The sequence below is a fragment of the Antennarius striatus genome, chromosome 8 (assembly GCF_040054535.1).
Source record: "Antennarius striatus isolate MH-2024 chromosome 8, ASM4005453v1, whole genome shotgun sequence".
Lineage (NCBI taxonomy): Eukaryota > Metazoa > Chordata > Actinopteri > Lophiiformes > Antennariidae > Antennarius > Antennarius striatus.
Genome location: NC_090783.1, coordinates 14,280,070 through 14,299,756, shown reverse-complemented (window position 1 = coordinate 14,299,756; position 19,687 = coordinate 14,280,070). Strand labels below are relative to the sequence as shown.

Here is a 19,687-nt window from a genome sequence, read left to right as displayed (position 1 = left end):
AGTCTTGTTTCAGGCCACGGTTTGGCTCAGAATGATCTCTGACATTTCCATCTTTCTCTGTGTTCTACAGTAGATCCACAAATAGCCTGACTGACTTCACGGGAGTGACCAAAGCCTTCTGTAGTAGTGTCAGAATGCTGTTCCATTTCAGCTTTAACAATTTTTGCATTATGATACAAGAACTGAATCATTAACCTAGCTGTATTTAGAACCCCTGTGAATGTTAATGTGCCACTTTCTTGTACAGATCCAGCTGCTGTAAACTCCATTTTTCTAACATCCAATGTTCAAAAAATCTAGATAAAGTAAATCAGTTGTGAATTGATAAATTGATGCAGATACATTGGTGCAGTAAACAGTAAATTAATGCAGACCCCTATCCATGGGAAACACAGAAGTTGACTTTTGCAATTATTTTCTAAAATGATGTCAATATACGTAAATCCACACATCAGAGACCACATCATCTGAATCACAGGCTTTCTTCTTCTGACTTGGCCTGTTTCTATCCAGGTTCCCCAGGAAGGAACAAACTAATATACTGTATATATATGTATATATATATATATATATTGCTTTTCTACCAATAATACTAATGGGTTAGCTGAAAACAGGATGTGTGCTGTAAACAAGGCTGGTTACGAGTGATGCTACATTTATTATACAACCACAGCAGTAGTCAACGCTCGCCTTAGTTCACCTTTATTAGTATTAGCTTGTATGATGATAGCACTGTGATTTTTTGTGACTTATTTACTGATTTACGGAGGTTAATCTGAAGTGAACACACCATTTCTATTATTTTACCAGCAATAAAAACAAACACGTTGTTATTTATTTTGCTTATTGTAAGTATTTTAATTTCTTTCATTCGATTGCGTTCCGGGACTTCCTCTCGCTTGCCGTACTTCAAGCGTGTGCTTACGTACATGAAGGACACGTTACGGTGACCAATCACAGGAGCCTTGCAACATTTTCTATCCAATCGACAGACGCTTGCCCCCAGACACTTCCATTTATGGATCTGCAAGCACTTCCCGGTTGAGGTGAAAGCTACAAAACGTGTCCGTCCGATGCTAGCGTGTGGGGAGAGGAGCGCTGGACGTAGGAAGCATCACACATGACAGATCAGTCCGGCGTCTGAAACCGGATGAGCCTGTGTGACATGGGGGTACGTACCGGATCATCCTTTATATTTGAGCAAATTTTGTTTATGGGGTGACGATTTGTCATACTGAGTCATGTCATGATGGTTGGTGCGTTGTGCTATCGCAGTGATTGGACATTAGCCATGACTGACTGGGCACTTATCCAATGATCACCTACGTTTGGATATATCAACCAATGAGGTAGACGGTCGTTTCCCAGGCGTGCTGCTATTGGTGGTCTCGCTACATTTTGTACGGCTATTGGTTATTTCTGTCCTTTCGCTTGAGAGGCACTGCTGTCGTCCTATGAGAGCTTTCCCGGCTTCTTTGTGATTGGACGCTGAGAGTTTGGGGGCGTGTCTTGTGAATGTTTTGTGATCGGATTGAAAATGGCGGCTGTTTGGAGAACATATTAACTTTAATCAGTTCTAACAGCAGAAACGATCTGCACTCCTTTATCGCGGAGCTTTGGACATTTCTGCATGTCGTTATTTTAATCAGGACTTGAATTCATCCAAAAACTTGCATCGGTGGAGGAGCAGCTCTGGAATCCCGCTGCAGGAGCTGCACACGGCTGGAGGAACAAAGCTCCAGCACTCCGGCGGGCTTGATTTCACTATCATTTCAAAAAGTTTTAGTGTGACTTGGTGTCGTGTTCTCGTCTGAAAACGAGCTCCACATTTGGAGCTCAAACATTCTGTGAGCTCACCAACGAACGATCATCGTGAGGTTACATGACTTCAGGAGCACCGAGGTCTGGGTTGCATCGAGCGACTCCAAAGTAAAAACAAGTTGCGCTCCGCTGCTGAACAGGCTGGAGTCCTGATGGGGTCTCGGTAGGTTCTGGTTTAAATACCTGCGTTGGGCTGGATAGAGGTGTGTTTCCCAGTGATATGGATGATTCCAATCCGCGATACAGCAAAAGACTGGTAAGTTGTGTTTTAATGTGGAAGCTCTGACAGCAGTGTTTATATCTGTTGAGTAATTATAATTGATAAGGAAAGATGTGTCATTCACAAGAAATGTCCTCTATGTGTAATCACCTCCGTAATTTTTATTAGGTATACATTTAGAGTTAATCCTGATCTATGTAATGAAGCCAAAATGTAGAAAACTCTTCTCTAAATACCGCTCAAGTTTTCCATTATGTCCTGGCTCCTAAAACCAACACCTCTGAATGTGTGGCCCTTGTTGAAAATAAAGTCTGCCCTTAGAATCTGTCATTATAAAAGCGCCACAAGTTACTGGTGTTTGAAAGTTGACGACTACCAGAATCAGTGATTTCATCTACATTCGGATTTTTTTAATATTATCATCATATTATCATGTTATAGTATGCAGTCAAATCATTTTCTTTTTTGTTCAGTTAAATGATGTAAACTGAAGCTGAACCATTTCCCAAGTATCTGAGGTTGATTTTAAACAGCGTGTTGTTTTCAACTTTTAAACTTTAAATGGGGACAGGAATAAAGAGCTTGGTAGAGATTGTGGTGCCATGGGGGGAATGTTCAATTTGGATTATTTCTGTCAACTCCCAACAACTTCTTTTCATTTTTTAAAATCTTTTTAGACAACTGTTTCTTGCCTGTAAAACCAATTCTTATTTTTTTAAATTTTCTATAATAATCCCCGAAGGGAAATTAAGAACACACTCTAGTTTCATCAACCATGTGCATATATATTGGTATGTACAGGCCCTTGTAACACACACACACACACACAGGGGGCCTGTACGCATGCAGGGGGAGGTAGAGTGGCGTGTAGCTCCAACATGGTGCGTCCCAAATGAACAACTTGTAAAGGGGGATGGCGCCTCGCTCAAAGGCGCCTCGGCAGTGCTCCGGGGGTGAGCTGACACCTCCTACTGTCAGCTCGCACTCCAGGTGGCTGGGCGGGAGCGGGAATCGAACCACCGATCTCGGATCATAGGACCACCCGCTCTACCCCTGAGCCACTGCCGCCCCCAGCAGTGGGGCTTACAGCTCTTAAAGCTCCTGATCTACAGATCTTGCTCTTGACTTGATTTGATTTTCTCATTCTTTTTTCATGCTGATGCATTTATTTTCTTTGCCCCATAGCATATTTTCATCCTTCCTTCCTTTTCCGTAGCGGGCAGGTACCCGGAGACGTTACCATGACGATGGCATCTCGGATGAGGAGATCGATGGAAGGAGAACTTTTGATCTGGAGGAGAAAGTCAGTAGTCAGAGGTTCAATTCTGACCGAGTCCTTCGCATGGAAGGAAGAGGTGGGCGAGCTCAGTCAGTGAGGTTGATATTGTTTGCATGTGGACACCTGCTTCTTGGGTAGAAACGCATATCGGAAACGAGTTTTTATTCTTCTGTTGTAGCTGTTGACAGTTGACATTGCTGACATACACGTCACGATAGAGGTCTACAGTGAACCGCTTATCATTTAAAATTTGTGTTCTTTTGTCACTGAGGCAAAATCACAAATCGTAAAGAAACCTCACAACCAAAAGTGAAGTTGTAACTTTTTCTTTATGTCTCAGACTTCACATATGAGTTCATCCAGAGAGGTGGATTGAGGGACCCGATCATCTTTGAGAAGCCTGATGGACTGGGCATCAAGTAGACCTCCTCATTTTTTGACTCATCTGCATCATGCATAGAGCTTACTGCATAAATCTTTACTGCCCAGTCTGTTGTTAACACCACTTCTTCTTCAGGATGCCAGATCCAGACTTCAGTGTCAATGATGTCAAAATGTTTGTTGGTAAGATTTCGCAGGCATACAAAGTTTCATGTTCATATGCAAACTGTCTGTGGGTAAAATGACTGTGACCAATATTTGTTACCGATCGTTAAAATTCTCACAGGTAGCAGACGTATGATCGATGTGATGGACGTGAGCACCCAGAAGGGGACAGAGATGTCCATGGCTCAGTGGACACGTTACTATGAGACGCCTCCGTGTCAGAGAGAGAAGCTCTATAATGTCATTAGTCTGGAGTTCAGCCACACAAAGCTGGAGAACCTGGTCAGGAGACCTGCTACGGTACGTACACACACTTCTAAAAGAGCCTGTTCAGTAGTATATAGTAATGAGTAACAAGAATACATCACACAAGCAAGTCACTGGTAAACTCATCTTTCTGGCTTAATCTGACTGTGACCCACACCGGATCAGGCTAGTTTCCATAGTAACTAAAATCAGTTGAACTTGCTTTATGGAACCATAGCAAGTGAATCTAAGCCAGGCTAACCAGAATTAGCTTTGCTTATTTGGAAAGCGTGTTTTGTGAAACAAGTCCGTGAACTTCTTCTCAGGTGGAATAGTAATGAATAGAATGAGGTAAAGGTAAAAAAAAAAGCCATAACATGTTCTGCAATGGAATGGTGATTGTACCAGTGATGGAGGAGGAATGAAGTCCTAAAGACGGTGATGATTAAAATCTGTCCAGTTTATTTAAAATATTGAAAAGGCAACAGCAATAAAATAAAATCCTGTAGGGAAGGAATGCGTGTAAACTTAAAACGCTTGTTTTTGCCACTTCACCACTCATTCCTGTATTTGCACCTGCTTCAAATGCCACAACTATTGTTTTCAAATAAAATCAGGTAAGAACGTTTTAGACACACTAGCAAACAGAAAAATATTCATGATCAAGAAACTTCTTAGGTGTTGGTAATAACAGAGAAAATCCAGATCTATGACTGGACTCTGCAGGTTCAGTGCACACCTGCAGCAGCTCATAAGTGATCATTGACAGATGCTGAAGATATTTGAACTATCTGCAATCATACAATAACATAACCCTTTGGAAATACAGTATTTTCCACACTATAAGGCACACCTAGAAGCCTTTAAATTTCTCAAAAACCTGCAGTACGCCTTTTAATCCCGTGGGCTTATATATGAAAATGGTTTTAAAATAGGCCATTCATTGAAGGTGCACCTTATAGTCCAGTGCGCCCTATAGTGTGGAAAATACTGGATATCCACACACATAGTTGTTGCACTTGCAAATGTTCAGGTGACAAAAGAGTGGTCTGATGTACTGTTTGTCTTGTATTGGTTTGTGTGTAGGTAGATCTAATCGACTGGGTCGACAACATGTGGCCCCGTCACCTGAAGGAGAGACAGAGAGACTCGACCAACTCCATCAATGATATGCAGTACCCCAAAGTTCAAAAGTACAAAATCTTATTTCATCTGATCAACAATCTCAAAGTAAGGTAATGGGTTTGATTTTAAATTTAAGTTTCATGTTGCTGATCTTGGCGTGACTCTGCAGATACTGTCTGATGAGCGTTGAGGGCTGCTACACAGACTTTCACATTGACTTTGGGGGGACTTCAGTGTGGTACCACATACTGAGAGGAAGTAAGGTGAGTTGAGAAGGAGCTCAGATGGATTAACAACAATGAATGCTGTATTTGTTGTTCAAAATGGAATCCAGGTTTGAATGATTTCCTTTCCAGGTTTTAGAGCGACAACACATTGTGGATGGTGTGTTTGAATTTATTTATTTTTTCCTCAGGTTTTCTGGTTGATCCCTCCCACCCCTCAGAACCTGGAGCTGTATGAGAACTGGGTGCTGTCGGGGAAACAGGGAGACGTTTTCCTCGGAGACCGAGCATCTGATTGCCAGAGGATTGAGTTGAAGCAGGGATGCACCTTCATAATTCCCTCAGGTACACAAATCAAGTTCTCTCATGACTTGCTGAAGAATTTAACAGCAATATAATGTTCGTGAGCGTTTTGTCCACAGGCTGGATTCACGCAGTCTACACGCCTGTGGATTCTATGGTGTTTGGAGGAAACTTCCTGCACAGCTTCAACATCCCGATGCAACTCAATATCTGTAACATAGAAGACAGAACGAGGGTAAGTGCAAGAGCGCTCTCTTACAGGTTGTAAAGGACGGGCATCATTTCCTACCCTGTTCATGCCAGCACTGCTGCGGCTTTATTCCGTCCTGATATTATGTATGAACACATTGAAGGCATCATGGCGGCATGCGTTGCCTGTAATTGCTAAATGGCTTTTCTTCCTCCACCACAGGTTCCAGTGAAGTTTCGATACCCCTTCTATTATGAGATGTGTTGGTATGTGTTGGAGCGCTATGTGTTCAGCCTGACCAAGATCTCCTACCTCACACCAGAGTTTCAGAAACACTCTCTGGGCATCGGTAAGGATACAAACCAAAGACGCCTCTAGCCGTTCACTATTCGTGTCTTTTTTTGTTTTAAATTGGTTACAAATGGAATGTGCAACTTCTCGTCAGGACTGACGAAGCCATCTGGCTCAGTCGCAGCTAACGACGAGATGAAGGAGGATGAGGGGAGTGGCAGTGATGAAGAGACCTCAGAGATGCAGTGTGACAGGCCTACAGTTAAAGTTCATCTGACTCCGCTGGAGCTGGAGGGAATTTGGAACCTGCTGGGAAAACTGGAGAGTTTACCGTCCAACAAGAAGTGGGTCCCAGCTGGGATACACAACGCCCCCGCGCTCATGACACACATCAAGGTACGACTGCATGTCTTATCGAGACTTTTCTGTCCAGCGCCCTGCTTTCTCTCCCCCATGCTCACTCTGCTGTCTTGCAGGCACTACTGAAGGAACATGCCAGTGACAATCCCAAGTTGTCCTACACAGGAAAACCCATCATCAAGTGGCCAAAGAGAGTAAGTCTTATTTTTTTCATAACACAGTAGCCTTTTGACATTAAAGTGACTCAACACACACGTTTTTGAAGGTACGAGCCATGGCTCGGTCCATATTTTTGTTAAAGATACGAGCAAAAATCTGTTCTGAGTTGCGCTTCAGGACAAGTTTTTTTAATATAATTTAGAGGGCTTTTTTACTAGATTGGAACAGATTAAAAGTAGTGTTAAGTTGTAAGGGGAAACATTTGTTTGCGCTACGAGTAGATTGACTTACAAGCTCAGTCAATGAATGAATCAAACGAGTATCTAAAGGCATTACTGTGGTAACAACGATAATGGTGTTCTGACATCCTACCTGAAAGGTAACTGGTCTCTGCTTTCAAAATTCATTTTATTTTAGTTTATCAGCATACAAATATCTGTAGGATGGAGACACCATTGCTTTTTTATCAAGCAAATAACATTTTTCAAAATGTTCTTTTTTGAACAAGTAGTGCAGTAATGTCAACACATGCTAATCTTCTGAAGTGCAGCCTTTTTCTTTCTCTCTCGCTCTCTATGGATAGACAGATGGATGATACATAGATACTGTAGATGGATGGAGAGATACAGGGATATAGATACAGTACCAGTTTATTCTAAATAGCTTTCCCAAGAATGTCTACTAAAACTGTTAGTAGTAAAGTGAGTTGATGACACTAAAACGAATCAAGACCATTCATCTGAAATAGGGGGAAAGGACATCTCAGGGTTTGCTGCTTAATTCCATCAATAGTCCAGTTTACTTCAGATACACAATATTTGTTCTTTTTCCTCTGGTTACACTAGCTAATGTTTCTGCTTCATTTTTCTGCTCTTCTCCACTAGCCTTCATGGTACCAGCCTCCTCCACCACCTCCTCCTCCTCGTCCTAAATTGGCCTCAACTCCCATCATCCCACGTCCACAGAAACCAGCCTCCTCCATGTCTGTTCTGAGACGGCGGAGGGTCAGGTGTGTGTGTTTGTGCGTGGGGGAGGATCTATCAGTCTGAACTACAGCTAAGATTTCCAGTTGTTTGACAAGTCAATATTAAGCCTTTTTTATTGAGAGTCAAAATATCAGCATTTTTTGTGCAGGTGTAGATTTAACTGTATTCAAGGATAAACTGTTATAGGCAGCTAGTGTGATAAAAATGTAACGCTGTTTGTTTATCTCCTAGATGTAAGCGCTGTGAAGCTTGCATGAGACCAGAGTGTGGAGAATGTAACTTCTGCAGAGACATGAAGAAATTTGGAGGACCAGGGAAGCTCAAGCAGACCTGTGTTTTACGTCAGTGTCTCTCTGTAAGTCTAATTCATTTCTTCCTCCACATATGTTGAACCTGTCGGTTTTTTAACTCGTCCTCTGCCTCGTCCAGCCGGGCCTTCCTCTGTCTGCAGTGTGTGAGGTCTGCAAGGAGCCCAATCAGGAAGAAACTGGAGACTCATCCCTTACCCTGATGGAATGTTCCAACTGTGCACAAATAGTCCATCCTGCCTGTCTCACGGTAACACACACACACACACACACACACACACACTTGACATTTAAACTCTGCACTGCAGCCTCATAAATGTCCACAGTGGAACAGAAAGAAAGTCTTTATGGGATAAAATGCTGGTATTCTTTGGGGAAAAACTAGCATTCACTACACATCTGTAGGAATGTAAGAATTTTAACACTGTGATATTAAAGACAAATCAGTCAGAGCCCGTATTTCTCCATATCTGATAGACAGATGTTAATGCATCCTCTTAATGTGCAGATGATAAACTCAACTAGGAGTCATGGAGTTACTGTATGTCTGGCTGCTCAGGAACAGAACCTGTAATCGTCTTTAGTCCTCTGACTTTGTGGAATTGCAATATCAAATTACTGGTGTTTTTTGTTCTAATTAGGCACACTGTAGCACACGTTGCATAGGTCATGTTATACTGTTGGATGACCGTGTTTGGTCTCTGTTACACTATGAATGTATTTAGCTGGATATAAATAACAGTTTAGTCTTTTATTTGAACCTGTTTCTGTGTCTCCAGGTTCAGGGTGAAGGATTGGTGAATAAGGACTTGCCCAGTTGTTGGGAGTGTCCAAAATGTGTCCAAGGAATCACTGACCCAGAGGTAGAGAATTCATTCATTTCTTCTTTCTTTTTCTTTTTTTTTCTTTTTTTAATTCGCCCAAACAGCACTGAGGTGGGGGGGGGGGGACCTGCTTCTGTCGGTGGAGTGAAAAAGCTGCTTCTGGTCAGAGACTCTTTGCAGAGACCTGAACTCGGTGTCAGAATCTGTTGGTTGGTGTGGGCTAATGGGTATTGTGTGTCTCCTCTCTGGTCGTTTCTCATTATTTATTAATTTTTTATTTTTTTATTTTGTTTTTTTTGTTGCTTTATTTTATTTTTGTTTTATTTTTATTTTAACTTTCAATTGACTCCCTCAGTCATCTGGCAGTGATGAATCGTTGGTTGCCGGCCAACAGCAGCACATCCGTCCCCGTGGCCCCTTGGTGCTCAGGCTGGGTCCCGGGCCCTCTGCTTCCATAGGGGGTCCAGCGGGCTCCCAGCAGGATGGGGAGGTAGTCCGCTGTGGTTTCTTCCCCCCTCCTCCTCCTCCTCCTCTTCCTTGCTGCTCTTCCTCCACCTCAACATCACTTCTATTGGTGGCGGCCCCTCTGCCTTCTCAGCCAATCAGCTCGAGACTGGTGAGAGGTGTCGCCTGTTCTGCGTACATCCACCCGTCTGTGGCGTGCACTCCATTTCTTTTTTCTTTCTGTCTGTTTTCAAGAGAATAGACACAACTCTTGATGTAAATGTTACCGCTGAAACTGTCTTGTTGGTGGCAGACTGGTGACTCCATTTAAGATTGTTTATTTTATTTATTTATTTTCACAAGAGTAGTGCCTCCTCTCTCTGTTGGCTCATTTCATTTTGGATCTGCCTCCTGCGCTGGCTGGGTTCTGTACAGTTTTATTTTATCTGCTTTGCGAATTATTTTTCTCATGACTCATCTTTATTGACATTGTGCATCCTGGTTGTGTTTAAATAACCAACATATTCTCAAGTGTCATATTCAGATTGGAAGCACAAAAGTGCAGGAAAGGAAAGTTGAATATGAGCCTATTTTGCGTGTCAAAACAGGAAATGCTATGAAGCGTTCTGCAGGTCTGTCTGCTTTAAATTCTTACTGAACTGGAGCTGGACGAGTGTCAGAACAGACGTTCAAAATGTTTTTGTTCAATGGACGTCTTCACTCAACTTGAATCTTTGGATGGACTGCTTGAGTCCCTTCACTGCTTTTTCTCCATCAGTGCAATAACTGAACTAGTATTTGTGAGTTGACAGTGTGAGGGTGTGTGTGTGCTCCTCTGTGGTTGTCCTGACACTCCCAATGCAACATGGTGCCAAGTGGTAGAAGGGTGTTTGTCCTTGGGTACAACTGTCACTCCATAGAGTGAATAGTTTTAAATAACTGCAAAAAATCCAATTCTGTCTTCATCACTTGTCCTTTTCTGTTTTATGTCAAACACACATTTGAAAAAGTAACACAAAAAAAAGAAATGTTCTCGTGCTGTTTAATGTCAGAGGGGGTCAGTTGTGTTTTGTCCAATGTGCTTCAAAACATGAATTGACAACTGATGTTTGTATTCAGGTGTTTTTCAATTTGACGTGACTTCATGTAGTTTTAAACGGTTGACGCTGAAATGACAAAAATCAATGCAGGATGTAAGTCCTGACTTGTACAGCAACCATTTTTATTGTTAAATAAAAAAGCTGAATGCTTAAACAGTTTCACTAAAATAGTTTTTAATCTAAGGATACACACTGTTCAATGTTTGCTCCCTTTGATTTCTTTTTTATGTTCCATATAAAGTGATGTTCACTTCAAGTTTATGTACTAGGAGAAAAAAAGTGAGCTCTTGTTGATGTGCCTGAAAAGTATTTTGCAATCGGTTTTAGTGGAGTTTCGCTGATTTGACTGAAGAGAATTTTCTACTCAACATATTTCCTTTCCTTCAGATGATAATGATTGCGGGCTTGAAAAAAATTACAATTTCTCAATTCAACATCCTCAAATATTTATTTAGGCACAATGGAAACCACCAAAACATCTTTAGCTGACCAAAGACATTGTTGAGATTTAAATTTAATGACTTTAAGTTACTTAAGTTCTGATTTTTTCTCCCCAGCATTCAAGAGACAAAGGCGAAGGTCCTCTAATGGTGTGTATTGTGACCATTTTGATCCGTTCAGTTTATCTCTGAATGCGCTTTAACTTAAAAATGTGACACAAATGTTTGTTTCTGCTGTTATTTTGTTTTTTTCTACATGGCCAGAAGCGAAAGTCTTCCTCCCTCCTGGATGCTCGCATGGCTAAGATTTACCGACAGCAGAGACACAGCCGTGACGGAGATGACTCCGCCAGTGATGACGATGACGAAGGTTTGTCTAAGTTTTCTGATTATTCACCGGGAAGTGGAATAAAAGAGTGTTGCTGTTATGATTCTGCTCACTTCAGACACTTCCATTGATTTCCAGTTTCTCACAGAAGTAAGATCATGCTCCATACTCGAGGGGGGTCCCACTCTTCCAGGAGGGGTCTTGGTTCCCACAGGAGAGGCCTGCTGAGAGGAGGCTCCTCCCACAGAGGAAGCAGAGGGGGAGTCATGGCCACCAACTCCTCCCATAAGCGAGGGATGGGCATGAGGGAGGGGGGACGCCGGGGTCGAGGGGTGAGGCTGAGGGGAGGCTCCAGGATGCAGCGGAGAGGAGAGGAGTCTGAGGACTCAGACAATGACGATGATGAAGAAGAGGAAGAAGAGGAAGAGGAGGACAGTGAAGACGGCCGTAAGGAAGGACGGTATCGACCGCGTCGGAGGAGACGCAGAACGGATGACGAAGATGAAGATGAGGACAGTGAGGGGTTTGACCCAGAGGAGGAGGAGATTGACACACTGGAAGATGAAGAGGAGGACGAGGAGGATTTGGAGGAGGAAGGACAATGGGATTCAGATCTAGAACCTCCGGTCCTCCTTGTGTCTGATCTGAACGATGACCTTCTGAGCGGCTCGTACCTGACTGTGACTCTACAGCAGCCTCACAAGACCAAGAGACAGCCTGGTATGTCCTACTGGAAACCATGTCAGTATTAATTCAGCGTGAAGTTACTGGGCATGAACCAACGACCATGTTGAGCTCCAGCAGTCTTTTTCATTCCTCAGGCTCTATCGTCCCAAAGCTAGAAGCTGCCATGGGACCGAGGACGGCTGCAGTGGGTTCCGCTGCTCAGCAGGGCTTCATCCAGAGGAAGACGGCTCTGTCCAAACACTCACGACTCAAGTTTATCGACACCACAGCAGATGGTGTGACCCCAAGAGGCCCTGGCAGGTAGATTGAAACGCAGGGACATGTTTCATTCAAGTGTTCTAAGTTGACTGTTGTCACCACTTGTTCTCATGGTGTAAAATGTTGTAGTTTGATAACACTCCAAGCATGCCAGAGAAGATGAGAGGATTACATTTTCTGTACAAGCTGTAAATAACCTGTTAAAAATTATTTAATTACAGTATTTCCTGCACTATAAGGTGTGTACCTAAAAGTTTTTAATTTTATTAAAAACCAACAATGCACCTTGTAATCAGGTGTGCCTTACATATGGAAGCGGTTTTAAAATAGGCCATTCATTGAAGGTGCGCCTTATAGTCCAGAAAATACTGTATTTCCTCCGGTGGAGGCAATGTGAAGATCGGTGAGCATCAGTACAGTTCGTGCCAGGAAAAAGCACTGCAGATGTAATTTTGTATGGAACTAGCAAAGAGACAGACGTTTTAAGGACATGGGGACAACCGTCCAAAGCAGTGGAGGGTGTGAAAGAGAGGTGAAGAAGTGAGGAAGGCCAAGTGAACCAGATGGAGAAGAGTGACAGGAGTGATCTGTGACAGAAGGGTTCCAGCCAGGTCGAAAGGGAACGTCTGCAAGATCAGCTGTGATGTACGGCTGAAGGACAGGATGTTGGCCTGCAGGTGGCAGAGCTGAGGTTGTTAGGTGACCAAAATGGACAGGATTAAGAATGAGGACATTAAAGATAGAAGAGGCTCGTGTTGGACAGATTGATGGCAAAGTGAGAGATGAGATTGAGAAGGTTTGTATGCAAGAGAGATTTTACCTAAGTAGGGAAAAGGATGCTGAAGAATAGAGTTGCTGGGCAAGAAGAGAAGATGGAGACCAATGAGGAGGTTTATGGATGCAGGTGAGTGGTGAGGGGAAGAATGGTCCAGACTGAGGGTATTGGAAGAAGATACTGTGTTAACCCCTAATGGAAAAATGCTGAAAAGAGGGAAAAGAAATCATAGTAATAAAAAAAAGTACCATGTATCTCTTTGGTATCGTCTCCATCAGGGCTCCAAGAAAGGTTAAGGTTCTAAAAGGTGACATTAAAAGAATGCAGATTACAGTACTGATTTGTCAGTACTGCATAGCACATTTAAACAGCCAAGCTACAGTAACTAGTGATTTGTTTATCGACGGGACACAATTACGCAAACTGGAAACACAAACGACATTGTGGTCGAGTAAGGAGGTGTAGGCGTTACTGTTTATTGCGAAACACGCGAATGTCCTAATATTATAGTATACTGAATAGATTAAACACATTTTAGCAATGATTTAATCTATTTAATCTGTGTTAAGTTATTTTGTTTGTACTGTACTATCAACAGACAAAATACGTTTATCAGCAGTGCAAAACCAAATCAGATTTTATTTGTATAGCCTAAATTCACAAATGACAGTCAACAACAAATGATGCAGCCGACGTCTGCATCTCTGTCTCAGCTCTCTCTCGTCTTTTTACCAGCACATGGATGAGTGTAAATGTGCGTATCTCTGGATACTTTCAAAGACAATGTTAAACGTTTTGGACTACACATATTTGTGTGAGCAGATTTTATGTACGTTATGAACTTAAACAAGGACCGCTTGTGACTCCCACCCTAAATTTTACGCTTGCCCATCACTGCTCCGACCAGACTGAGTTCATACATTTGGTAATTTCATTTTTTGTTGTATTTAAATGAAAATGTTAAATAATAGAGTATTTGTGTTCGTATTTGTTTTAAAAATCATCAGGGAAACTTGGCCCTCAGACACAATGGGGCAAAGATTCTTTTTTTTGTCTGAGAGGAGGACATTATAAGGAGCACCTTCAGTGCAAGGCCTATTCTAAAACCCTTTTTCAAATAGAAGGCGCACCTGATTATAAGGCACACCTAAATGAATGACCTATATTAAAACTTTTTTTTAATGTATAAATTGCACTGGATTACAAGGTACACTGTCAGGTTTGAGAAAATGAAAGGCTTTTAGGTGTGCCTTTCATCATCCCACAGACTGAACAAATTAATTTGGATGTAGATAACCGACTAAAGGTTTCTACTGCTGCAGAATGTAATGTGTGAACATGCCAAGCCATAACATGCAATCTGCAACTTTTTGCTTTATGTATCCATTTATTTTTGGGTTGGTTAGTTAGGTAATAACCAACTAATCATTATTTGACATTTTTGACCTTGTAGGCCACGTGTGCGAGGTATCCATGGAGACAGAGGCACTATGGATCGTTCTGTGTCATCTTCAGAGGAAGAAGAAGCATCTCCTTCTACGCCCTTTTCTCTATCTCCTCCATCCCTGCTGTCGCTGCCATCTTTTAAGGATGTGGGCAATGAGAGGGGAGGGGAGAAGGAGATTTGGGTGTCTGTGTTCAGATACTTAAACAGAGCTGAGCTGCTGGCCTGCATGATGGTCTGTAAAGCCTGGTACAAGTGGTAAGTCACGGTTTATTTCCTACAACAAATCAGAAACTTTCTCAGTTAGCTGCTAGGTACTAACTGCTTTCTATGTCTTCTGGTTTGGGCCAAACAAAATAGTTTGATGTGGGGAAAACTTGTTTCCAATTGATCACACGTTCTAACATGTTTAATAACTGGTCGCGAGCTGATTCAGCATTCTGTAAACATGATGCATCCACTCATCTGTCAGCTACTGCCAAGTAAAAATCTCAAATTCGCATACAGTATCCAGGACTGTACCTGCATGTAGATGTGTGGACTGCTTGAAATTAAGTACACAGTCCCTTTTATGAAGTTTGAAAAAGAAAATCCAGTCCTCTCCCTTGACCATGTTCATAATTGAATGGGTTACATGCTGCTGCAAGCACAGCACAGCTACATTTTAGGATAATGCACTTGGTTTAAATAAAACACCATCTCTCTATATTGAAGAAAATGGGGGGGGGGGTATGCATCCTTGACAGGGGTAATAAATGTCCTCATGACAAATGCACATTGTTTAGTACATCCAAAGTGGTGATGTGTTGGTGTGTTCAACCAAATATCTTCACAACCGTTGCAGACAAAAAGATGAAACAAAAAGCACATTACTCAGGCGGGAAAGCTGTAGCTTTGACTATGAAAGTAGGTCAGAGCACCATCTTTGATCTTTGACCTATACAAGTAGGTCAGGGTTAAATTTTGAATTCAGGGCTGTCCTGGGATGTTGCAGTCTGACTGTATTAGTTTTTGTTTCATTTGAGCATAGAAGAGCTACTTTTATAATGTCCTATTTGTACTTCATGTGCTGTTGTTGACTATAGTGAATATGTCAGATATGAAGACAAGGTGTTTCTGTTTTTGCCACATGAATGGTGTTAATTTAGGAAGGGCTTCTTTCAGGAGTAACAATGGGCAGGAAATTTACTAATAGAGTCTGGACACACTGTTATTTGCTGCATGTGTGGGTGAGAGGAAAAATGAAGGAACATTCTTTACAAGATTTCTCAATACTTGCAATCCAACTTTCTACATGAAAACCAAGTTCTGTATTTTTTCAGAATTCCAAAATGTTTTTATAAACCTTTTTATATGCATTATATACATCTTTCATGTACTGGAGAAGTGGTTTTTTTTAATGTTTGGGAAACTTTAAGCATTCATTTATTTTAATTTTAAAATGGAACATTTTCTCAGATGTGGAATAATCCAGAATTACAGTTAATAAGGACAACCGATTCTTGTATTTCTCTTGGGTTGGGTATCCTCAATTTTTTCTTCTTGTTCACGATCTGATCCCAGAACAGGAAATAAACTGAAATGAATGAGCATTTCGTCTTTTGTGTTCAAGTATTGACTGATCTTTATTTCTCTCTGTCTTACAGGAGTTGTGACAAACGTCTGTGGAGCCATGTGGACGTGAGTCGGTGCAGCCCACTCACTAATCAAGCTCTGGCAGGCATCATCAAACGTCAGCCCACCTCTCTGGATCTGTCCTGGACCCCCATGGCCAAGAGACAACTCAACTGTCTGCTCACTAGACTTCCAGGTGCAAAGACACATTAAATACTCACGCGCACACACACACACACACACACACACACGTCTAATCCTGTCTCTTCCTCTTGCCTGTGTGTGTGTTCAGGTTTGAGGGAGCTGAGGGTGACGGGTCTGTCCTGGTCCTGTCTCTCAGCACTGGTCTCCCCCACTCTGCCCTGCTTGCGACTGCTGGATCTGCGCTGGTGTGAAGGCCTTAAAGACACTCAGATTAAAGAGATTATCATCCCACCTGGTCAGTAACAGCACAATTGAGCCAAATTCTTTTCGTGGGTTTTCTTCATTATCCTGTATGTGTTGGGTGTCTTATCGGCTTGCCCCGAGCATCAGTGTAAGTAGAGGCGTAGTAGTCCGTGCGACAGACAATTCAGTAATGTTATACAGGTGATGATAAGAAAGAGAACTGAGCTGGTTCATCTCAATGAAATGGAGCTTTTAATCTCCACATTTCCCTTTGCATATCAGCTGACTTTTTTTATTCCATCTGGTCATCGCTGTAGGTTCAGAGTCGTCTCGCAGCAGGCTGAGAAACATGGTGACGCTGCGTCTGTCCGGCCTGGATGTCAGCGAATCCACTCTGAGGCTGCTGCAGCGTCACATGCCCCAGCTGGAAGAGCTAGATCTGGCTCATTGCAAAGACATTACCGATTCATCCATTGCCCTCCTGGCGGCAGCAGGAACTCACACTCGCAACAATCTCACCGAACTCACGCTGGCAGGTGCAGTTTAAAGCTGAGAGTCACACAACCACTGTTTTTATCTATCTGCTTCTTTGTTCAAAGTCATAATACGAGCCTCTTTTACACAGCCTGCTCAAAGTGGGACTTGTGACCTTTACTGCGCCTGTATAAATGCTACAAATATGCAGTGAAGTGTTATTATTTTACAACCTTTTGAGGCAGGTTGAAATTACAATCAGACAAATGGAGCAAGGTAGTTGGACAGAAAGGAGGCGTCATGTTTTGACACCAAATCATTTTAAAGTGGTTAGCAGCTGACAACGAAAAAAGTTGGATGATATTGTCTTTATATCGGGGAGACAGTGTGATGTCCAGAGGGTACCAAAACTCAACTGAGATCAAGTCCAGTGCATCTAAGAGTGTAAATGATTGTATTTGCCATGAAATAGTATTTACTCAGCTACTGGACAAAAACGCTGCCGTGTTGTACAGTTTGTGTTCAGACTGCCAGGGCTTCTTTAGTTCTATGGTACGATTGATAGATAAAATGAAGTCTTACAGAAACCCGATCATTCTGTTTATACCCCTGCCAAAAAGGGCATGGAGTGATTTTCTACTTTTCTCACATTCAATTATGATGATGATTATTGTTTTTCACAACACAGTGGGCGTGGTACTTATGTTTGCCATTCACACCATTTACTCACAATTGTATTGTGGTGGTGAAATTCAATGCATCCTTTTCATTGGAAGCAGAACACACACTGTTGACATCAGTTCTTCACCTGTCTGTCTGTCCAGGTTGCAGCGAGCTGACAGACGGCTGTCTGTCCTACCTGAAGCGTCTCTCCTCTCTGACTCTGCTGGACCTCAGAGGCTGTAAGAGCATCAGCAGACGAGCCTGTGACGCGTTCATCTCTGACCTGTCCCATGTTGTTCTCTTCTGTATGATGGAGGAGAAGCTCATCCAGCGCATAGACTGATGCCTTGTTACAAAAGTGTGTGTGTGTGTGTGTGTGTTTATATGCTTGACCTCTTCCATACAATGAAAATAGCTCCAAAGTTCAGACATTTCATTGTTTTCTGATTCAGTGTGTAAATAAAAGTTCTTTGTCAACTAAATTCAGTTGCATTTTTATGGTACTAAATGTAATCACAGATATACCACAACATAAAAACTTCTGACCTTTAGAAACAAAGAAGAAAGTGTTACAATAACTTTATTAAATCAAGCAGAGAAAGAAATATGGAATCAAAAAAACCACACGAGTACTGTGTTGTGTCACCTATAGTTTTTACAAAGGCTTGAATTCTGAAGCATGGACTTGATTCCTGTCAGACAGAACTCTTCATCAATCCAACTCCATCTGTCTTTTATTGCTGATACCACATCAGTTTTGCGTGTTGGAGTCCTGCCATAGACCATTTTCTGCCATAGATTTTCAATTGAACTGAGATCTTCACTTTTTGCAGGCCATGACAGTGACTTTATGCGTCTTTTCTTGAAGGTTGCCATGTCATTTATTACATGGCAAGAGGCCTCTTGAAAATGCCATTATCACTAAACCTTCTTTCCATTGATGGAACAAGAAAATAGTTGAAAATGTCAATGTAAATTTTTTGCATTTATTGAAGACTTAATGCCATCACCCGCAGTCTTTCCAGATCATCAACGACCCTGGAAATTTACAGGACTGTTTTTGACGCAGTCGTCTTCATGAATTTCATCAAAGTTCCAGCATCATCACCACTCAATGTAGATTTGGGATTCATTATTGAATATCTCTTTCATACAGTCTTCCACAGACCATGATTGCTTTTCTTTGGCCCACTGTAACCTTGTTCTTTTCTGTATGTGTGTCAATGATGGATTTTGTGACTTTTGTATTTAAATCCATTTCCTTCCATCTATTTCTTAGTTCAGTCACAGCTATTGATGCCAGTTTTGTCCATTTGAATCTCATTTTGTTGTGCATTCTCAGTTTTCTATCTTGACACTTGGATGTGTTCTTTCGTCTACAACTATGTACTTTCCTTTTACAACCTTCCCATTCTGTTTGTACTTGGTTTAGATTATAGACACAGTTGACGAGGAAACAGCTTTTGCAATGTCCTTGAAGATTTACCTTCTAAAGACATTTTATATTCCTCTCCTTTCTTTCAACTGACATTCGTCATACCTGAGCCATGATTCATGGTAATCTGCTTCGTGCAGCAGCTAAGGTGTGACCGCTCTTTTTAAACTGCAGACTAATTAGTAGATGCAGGGGTTATTTTGAACTGGAAATTACAAATCAATTCCTTAGTATCTTTTAGGCTTATACAGTACTGTAGGTATCTTTATAGGCTGGGTTTTTGTTTTTTTTAGAAAAGCAGTTTGAATGAACATCCTTCAGTGATGGTGATTTTAATTTGTGCAAGGGGTTGTGAAAAGTCACTTGTTTTTAAGAGTTAAGGTTTGGGGCAGAAGTCTGAACTGACATACCATAATCACTGCTGGGACAGGTGAAGGCTGTTCCAGGGACAGTAAGGAGTGGTGCCCAGGAGGGGGTTGGTTACTACCTACATGTTGCAAATCAACTGAAAGTAAGGACCACCATCAATTCAGGGTTTCATAACCTTAGGGCAGAAACAGGATCCCTAGAGTTTTCAGCATGTTTCATTCAACGGTAGGGAGATTTTGTTGGGCTTTACGTCACACCATGTAGGACTGAAGCATGGCAACACAGGAGATGTAAGGGTTACTTTGAGTAGGGGTTGGCCATCATATGTTAGTTAGGACGCGTGTATAACTACGCAACGATTAATTCTTCATCCTTTATATTCCTACA

The 19,687-nt window shown here is 41.9% G+C and overlaps 1 protein-coding gene across 1 annotated transcript; it reads left to right on the top strand.

The window, feature by feature from the left end:
* Positions 1-1,542: 1,542 nt before the first annotated feature.
* Positions 1,543-17,968, top strand: kdm2aa (lysine (K)-specific demethylase 2Aa). Its single transcript, XM_068320824.1, has 26 exons — positions 1,543-2,077; positions 3,258-3,396; positions 3,661-3,739; positions 3,838-3,884; positions 3,988-4,166; positions 5,199-5,305; positions 5,407-5,500; positions 5,653-5,806; positions 5,884-5,999; positions 6,177-6,303; positions 6,400-6,641; positions 6,722-6,799; positions 7,649-7,773; positions 7,982-8,105; positions 8,180-8,308; positions 8,838-8,921; positions 9,238-9,498; positions 10,984-11,016; positions 11,131-11,236; positions 11,333-11,914; positions 12,016-12,181; positions 14,368-14,616; positions 16,005-16,168; positions 16,265-16,411; positions 16,677-16,895; positions 17,658-17,968. The coding sequence occupies exons 1-26, from the start codon at positions 2,042-2,044 to the stop codon at positions 17,837-17,839; spliced, it is 3,969 nt and encodes a 1,322-aa protein (XP_068176925.1). The 5' UTR covers positions 1,543-2,041; the 3' UTR covers positions 17,840-17,968.
* The last annotated feature ends 1,719 nt before the right edge of the window (positions 17,969-19,687 follow it).